This window comes from Triticum aestivum, chromosome 1A (genome assembly GCF_018294505.1).
Source record: "Triticum aestivum cultivar Chinese Spring chromosome 1A, IWGSC CS RefSeq v2.1, whole genome shotgun sequence".
Classification (NCBI taxonomy): domain Eukaryota; kingdom Viridiplantae; phylum Streptophyta; class Magnoliopsida; order Poales; family Poaceae; genus Triticum; species Triticum aestivum.
This window is the reverse complement of record NC_057794.1, coordinates 576,626,050-576,633,718: the sequence shown is the minus strand read 5'-3', so window position 1 is coordinate 576,633,718 and position 7,669 is coordinate 576,626,050. Positions and strand designations below refer to the sequence as shown.

Here is a 7,669-nt window from a genome sequence, read left to right as displayed (position 1 = left end):
CATACCTCCTAGAAAAAATTTCTATGTCAACTTGATGGGCATAATTTGTCATAAACACGAAATGCAACTAGTTTTAAAAGAGAATATATATACCACATCTGAATCATAACAAGGACGAGGGCCGACGGAGACGGATATCAAAACCATGGCACTATATGTATAACAAACAACGTACGGGTAAGATAATTATACGAGTAACTATATATCCAAATCACACAAACATCAATTTTTATATAAAATTTCATGAACAAGAGGCTCACCACAAGGTGGTGCCGGCGACGGGACGGTGCGGGCGATCGACGGTGGTTACGACGGAGATTTAGAAGACACTAAGTAAACCACACCTACATATGCAAACTAAGTGTTATTTTTGACCTCAAATTGCATATAAATCAAATACTAGCACATATATATATATATATCCTCCCAAATTACTAAACTCATAAATTAATCACTATATAAAGCATTGCAAGAGCTAATCTAGCAATGAGAGATGAAAGGACAAAGTTGCTAACCTTTGTGATCATTTTAATGGATGGGGGCCTTCAAATCTTGACAAATTTTGGGCAAAATATGTGATGAGCTCGAGAGGAAGAGGGGAAGAACAGAGAGAGGAGAGGGGAAAGGGGAAGAACAGAGCAAGCTCGGGTGGACGAAGGGTTTATGTAGGACAACCTTTAGTACCGGTTCGTGCCAAGAACCAGTACTAAAGGGGGTGGAGGGGCCCCAGTCTGACAACATCCTGCCACCACTCTCATTAGTACCGGTTCGTGGCACGAACCAATGCTAAAGGTTCGCCACGAACCGGTACTAATGAAAGCGGCCCGGCTAGCCGTTGGAACCGGCACTAATGTATACATTAGTGCCGGCTCAAATACAAACCGACACTAATGTGCTTCACGTTTGACCCTTTTTCTACTAGTGGACGCGGCCTCGCCAAGGGTTCTCTGTTATTTCCCTATCAGTTGCAAATGAGGAGAATGGAGACTTTTAGTGTCACCTCTAATTACCTCGACATCCTAACCTTTACAACGACAATACTATGCTTCGTGGCCTCGTGGCAGAAATGATGAGTGGGACACCTTCACAACATTCACGGATGCTATTAAACCAAACATTCAACAGAGGATCTAATGTCCTTATTAACGTTTTAAGCACCTACACATACCAAGGTTCATCTATATCCCAGAGAACTAGGGGGCCTAATTGCACATGGGAATGACAAACATCATATGAATTGCGGTGGTAAGAATGGACAAAACAAACTAGTAATACACATAATGATCCACAAAGAGTTCTGAATTCCAAGGAGATGGAGATGGATGATGATGACGGTGGATGATGGTGGTGGTTGTTGCATCTCCTGTCACGGGCATGGGTCACATCTCTAGCGACAACGCCCCATCTTGCAAATGAGATCACCGGAAGTAAAAGCACTGTCAAGATTCAACACTACTGGAGTTACACCCTAAGCCGAGTGTCATAAATACTCGGCAAAGGGCCAAATAAACTCGGAAAACCTTTGATGAAAATAGTTCTTGGCAAAGAGTACCCGACGTACACCTCTCAGGAAAACATAACTTTGTCGAGAACCAAATGTCGGGCACTCGGCAAACAGTTTGCCGAGAGCCAAACAACACGTCTCGGCAAAATAAAATGAGTTCACAGCTGTTGGCCTCGTCAAGTCTTTGCGAAGAACCAACACTCAGAAAACTCTTGCACATTGTCAAGTGCCAGAAACCCTTGGCTTACTAAAACGAGCAGCTCCAGCAACACTCCTTCTGCCGAGCGCAGTTCTTAGAAAAGGTACTTTCAACAATGTTCTGCCGAGTGTAGCTCTCGGCTAATATGCACCGTCACCAGAGTTTTTGCCTCTTTTTCATGTGAACCTCCAGCAAAAATAGAAATAAAAAGAATATCCACTTAGACAACTTTGTATATTATATATGGATCACACACATAGCAACTAACTCACGAAGAAGGCATTATATATGGTTCATAAAAGCAACACCACAATTAGGACGAACTGAAAAAGGATTATCAAGTTCTTCAATCCACTCAGCCCAATAAGTGAGCGTGCACCATTGCCTAATTCAACATTTCTCTTTTGATCAAGTACATACTGATTATAATGATTCTCTTCCTCCTCACTACTCCCTCCGTTCCGTTATATAAGGTGTATTTGTTTTTTCAAAAGTCAAATGAGTGCATGTTTGACCAAGTTTTTACAAAAATATATCAATATCCACAATACGAAATTTATATCAGTTGGTTCATCATGAAAAGTAGTTTCATACTTTATCTACTCCCTCTGTCCCAAAATTCTTGTCTTAGATTTGTCTAGATACGGATGTACCTAATACTCCCTCTGTTTTTATTTAGTCCGCATATTAGCTTTGGTCAAAGTCAAGCTTTGTAAACTTTGACAAAGTTTATAAACAAAAATATTAACATATACAATAACAAATCAATACAATTAGATTCGTTATTTATTGTACTTTCACATCATATAGATTTGTTATGGTAAATCTTTATATATTTTTCTATAAACTTGGTCAAACTTTACAAAGTTTGACTTCAGTCAAACCTAATATGCAGAGTAAATAAAAACGGAGGGAGTACTAAAACGTGACTTGATACATCCGTATTTAGACAAATCTAAGACAAAATTTTGGGACGGAGAGAGTATTAAGTATTTCAAATGTTGTTATTTTATTCTATAATCTTGGTCAAACATTCAAAGGGTTGACTTGCACAGAAATCAATTTACCTTTTATTCTTGAATGGAGGGAGTATTATTGAACGAATCGTACGAGCTGCCTTATGCGGACCATAAACCATAGACTCTTGTACACCTACCACTGTACATCGCATACCATTTCATCGTAGACTAGCTCAGAGATGGTGTAGTTTACAAGCGATATCAAATGAGGATTATTCGAAACGAGCCCAGACTTTTACCACACCCTATAGGGACCGTGTGATGACACCATGCCAGCTCCTGAGGATTTTCGGCATCGTAAGATTTTTCTAGGATTTAAACAGTTGGATCAGGCATGTCCTTGAGGTAATTTCACCCCCAGTAGTGGGGCCTACTCATGTCACAAAGACATCACATAGGATTTTCCGTTTCATTTTTGGGCATGATTTCATGTGCCACGTACATTGCAGATATGTATTTTTCCGGCGCTAAAACCCTACCAGTGCAATAAATGTCAAATATTGCAGTATGGTTACGGGGGCTTGAGACGTGTCATGCAATGGCCTCCTTTGAGGGCATGTGAAATTTCGAGGCTAACAAAGCAACAAGACCCGCACTTCCTTCATAAACCGGACACGTTCCCTCTCGATATCCAAAGACTAACTCGAAGATGGTGTAGTTTACAAGCAACCTCTGATGAGGCTTATTCAAAACACATCGAAACTTTTACCACACCCTACAGTGGCCATGTGACCCGCACTTCTTTCACAAACCATTGATTTAAAAAGTCCATGGATCATTGAATGTCACACAGACGAAAACAATTAATTGAATTAATAAAAAGCGCTGTCATGCATCATTAGGAAGATGGACCGTCACTATGATTCTTCTCTGCCAGAAACATGTGAATATTCATAGTAATAGTCCACCTTCTTTACGACAGTGTAAGGAAGATCGAAGCTTACTACATCTGGACTATCATATTTAAACTGGTCTTGACGCTCGTCCTTTAGCAAGGTGGGACTAAACTCGGCTCCCACATAGATGAAAAAGTCCAAATCAATAAGGCAAGGAAACAACGCTTTGCGGAGAGCCAAGTCACGGGCTCCTGGCAAAGAAGTGCCACCGTCATCGAGCCGTTAATCACTTCCGGCCTTGCCACGTGGCTCCACTCTGCTGTGTGGTCACCGCTTGGCTTCGGCAAACAGATCATTTGGCGAGTATTTTTTTCGCATTGTATTGGCAAATACCTGTGTTTGCAATGCGGCAGCTATTGCCGAGTCTCCCTTTCAGCGTACTTCGCATTGCCAAGTGACCGTGATTTGGTTCTCGGTGAAGAGCCCAGTAGTGCAGCTTGATCATGTTCTATCCAAGGGCGCCCATTTGTTTGCTATCCTCTTCTCCTTGGGACTGAACTTCGCAAGATACTCTATGGTGTGAGATTTCGTGCTCTGTATCAGCTAGTCAACACTCGTTGGAAGTTCTCCTTCCCGGAGCTTGTTCCTCATGGACCACCATTGCCACCAGAAGGTGAGTATCGTCACTCTTCTCTCATCAAGAGACCAAATCTGGTCTAGCATTTGATGTGATGCTCCAATATTTTCCAACTTCTGCCGACTCTCCTCAAGGTCAAGACCTCTCTAGTTCATCTGCACAACTTTGCACTTGACAAATAAGTGGCCATCATATTCGTCAGCCCTACCACAAAATAGACATTTCACATCATCCAACTTCATACCTCTTCTGATCAGATTTATCCGAAGAGCCAGTGAATGTGTTGTACCCTCCAAACGAACATCTAAACTTTGCTAGGCCATGCACTTTTATGCCATTGCATGGCCTACAATACATCCAACACTTGAATGTTCTGCGTACCTACCTAATTATTTTACAACCACACTAACAACATATATGTTTATTACACAAATTGTTCGATTCTACATACCTAGCAAGTGACAACCATACCAACAAATATATATATATATATATATATATATATATATATATATATATATATATATATATATATATATGTTTATTACATAAATAAACAGAGCACACCATGCAAACATCGGTGAAATATAAGTAAAATGTCCCACTACATACGATTACATTACATATACTACAATCTTATGACACAGCAGCACCAGCGGCGCCGCCACTGCCACCGGTTTCATCGTCGTCTCGGCGGGGAGGGACAACATGGCAGCTTTTGCCTTCCTTCTCCATCAGCTCCACAAGAGTAGCGTACAGCCGCGTTTTCTCTGTCACTAAACCATCCACCCACGTTCTGATCTTGGTCAATTCACTCCCCACACCCCAGCCCTCCTTCGGAGAGTCTTTGATCTTGTTATTGAGTTGTTTTATCTACATCAAAACCCAAATGACACATGAAATAAATCATTATCAATTGAATATATAAATAAGTATAATATGCGTAAAATAATATTGACCAATACCATAAGTTTAAGTACGATGGTGATCATCACTAACAAAAGTGTTGTAAACAATCCTATTTACTCCTTGTTTAATAACACATAGTATTTGCCATGGAAATGACACCCTAGAGGGGAAATCAGCCGTTTTCTATTTTACATATTCTTAATGTATTAGTTGATTATAAGATTAGGGAATTATATCCATATAATCACCTTTTGCCTGTTGGGTACCGAAGTGATTTCAGCAATATAAATGAGTGATGAAGTACTCTACATAGGATCATTAGTCGGAATTACATAACCAGCCCAAAATGACAACAAGTGCAGTCTAAAATAACTTCATTACCCGGCGTAAGATCAGGCTGCGTTTGTCTGGATTTTTTGTGTCGCGGCAGAATCGCTTGAGCGCGAGCGGCAGCGAGCTCATCTCCTTCTCGACCTGCTCTCGGACGTGCTGTAAGTACTGCCGGGTCTCCTCGTCCTCTTGCTCCGCAGGGCTCAACACCCTCGCCGGTTGCTGCGGCCACTGCCTTTGGGTCCGTGGAGGCGGTGGCACAACCGGTGCAGCTGCACGAATCGATGCGTGGAGGAAATTTAGACTAGTGTCACTAAACATGTGTGCACAGATTGGTTAATATACTGACGATTAACGGAGGTGGTAGAGATTAAGATAGAAAATGTACCGCGCAGCGTGTCCATCTCTGGCGCGCTGGACGGACCGGCCGCGTCCACCATGCCAGAGCTCATGGCTACCTCTGCGTCTGCGGCTGCTCCGCTCTCGGCGATGATGACCTCTTCCACCGGGCCGACTGTGCTCCTCATCGTCCCAATCAAGGAGTCAACAATTCTAGCCACATCCTCTTGCGCGCAGTCACGCAGGCTGAAACAAAGAGAAAAAACAACATTCTATTGTGGTAAACTACTCCTATATATATCAATCTGGGGATGCCATTGATTGCATGTAGCACGAGTGCACACGCACACAAGTGTTCTAGACACATTTACCTCTCGTATATTAGTTGGCTGCCGGAGTTTGGCCCTTGGGCGCCGGTGATTTCGAGGACTGTGTGCGTATATGTTCCGTCGGACGTGAGGTGCAGAGACAAGGTCGTCACCATTCCTATCGCCGCTGCAGAAAAATATATCACAGGTAAGGATCATGCATAGCGATTGATTGAAACTACTGTATAACGTAGGTAGGGTTTCCACATACTTACCGTTGTGGCTCCTGGCCAGTTGGACGACATGACAGTCTTGGCATGATGGTTGTTGCTCTGGCGCTGGTGCCAGCGGCACGACTGAAGGCACCGCGGGCGGTTCCGACATGCCAGTGACGCCATTGCCGCCCGGGAGGTGTTCTTCGTTTTCCAGGAAAAGCCCATGGAGACCCAGATCGCCGTCTAGGTCCGTGAAGCCGTAGGCCACGGGCGGATGATCCACCATCATCTGTTGGTACTGGAGTGGAATCCTTACCGACGGCTCGCCCATCATGTGCTCGCCATGTCCGTCATCTTGCGGCATTGCTGCCGTCGTTTCGCCAAGCCTTTGTTCCAATACCTGCAACAACTCGTTGATCATGTGAGAGTGAGGATGGCGTGGCATTGTGGCAGGCGTGTCGCTCAGCATCTGCTGATGAGGGAGTGCCATCGCCGACGGTGACTCGCCCACCATGTGCTGGCCCTGGCCTTCAAAAAGTGGCGGCGTTATTGCCGGCGATTCGCCAAGCTTTTGTTGCACTACCGGCATCAACTCGTTCACCATGTGATCGCCAGGGTGGAGTGGCATCGTCCCCATCGATTCGCCAGGCATCGTTTGATAATAGAGTGGCATCGGCGCCTCCGGTGGAGGGTGCCGCACGCCGACCATGGGAGGCACCTCCTGGAGTTCGAGCTGCATCGCCGACGCCGACGGCGTGTCGGCCATCATCCGCTCATCACAGACGATGGGCTGAACGTCCGCCTGGACGTCGACGTGAGCCGCCGGCGGCTGTTGCTCAGCGGCCGGGACGGTCGGGTCATGCTTGAGAAAGCGGGTGACCTCGTCCTCGGTGTAGGGCTCGCCGGCCATGGAGGATCGATCGATGGAGTGGCGAATGGAGACGTACGTGCGTGAAGTCGCCGGCGGGATGGTGGCGGTGTCGTGGACTGGGTATGTGCGGTGTGCAGTTACAGCGCGCAGAGTAGGTATATATGCGGCGCCAAGGGACGCGACGGTTGGAGTGGGCGTGGCGGTTCGCGCACGCCCACGTTTTGCATCACGTGCCGACGGTTGGAGGAGACGGCGGGAAGGCGCCGGCGGTTTGAGGGGCGATCAGTTCGTAGCCGTCTGATGCATATCGGGTAAAATGGACTGGGACGCGTATGCTTATGCATTTGCATTTGCGGAGTAGCAAAAGCACGCGTGCGTGGTGATTATCTGAAGCAACATTGGGTGTGGCTAGATCTTAGTTGATTGAGACTTAACCAAGTCTAAATCAAGTAACATAACATACATGTAAGAAAGAAAAGGAAAAATAAAAATAATTTTTTTC

At 44.9% G+C, this 7,669-nt stretch overlaps 1 protein-coding gene across 1 annotated transcript; it reads right to left on the bottom strand.

The window, feature by feature from the left end:
• Window positions 1-4,777: 4,777 nt before the first annotated feature.
• On the bottom strand, window positions 4,778-7,283 carry LOC123182109 (uncharacterized). The gene is made up of 5 exons (XM_044594576.1): window positions 6,357-7,283; window positions 6,145-6,268; window positions 5,823-6,019; window positions 5,486-5,706; window positions 4,778-5,068 (listed from the first exon to the last, which is right to left on the bottom strand). Exons 1-5 carry the CDS (start codon window positions 7,204-7,206, stop codon window positions 4,832-4,834), a joined length of 1,629 nt encoding a protein of 542 aa, XP_044450511.1. The 5' UTR covers window positions 7,207-7,283; the 3' UTR covers window positions 4,778-4,831.
• Between the last annotated feature and the right edge of the window lie 386 nt (window positions 7,284-7,669).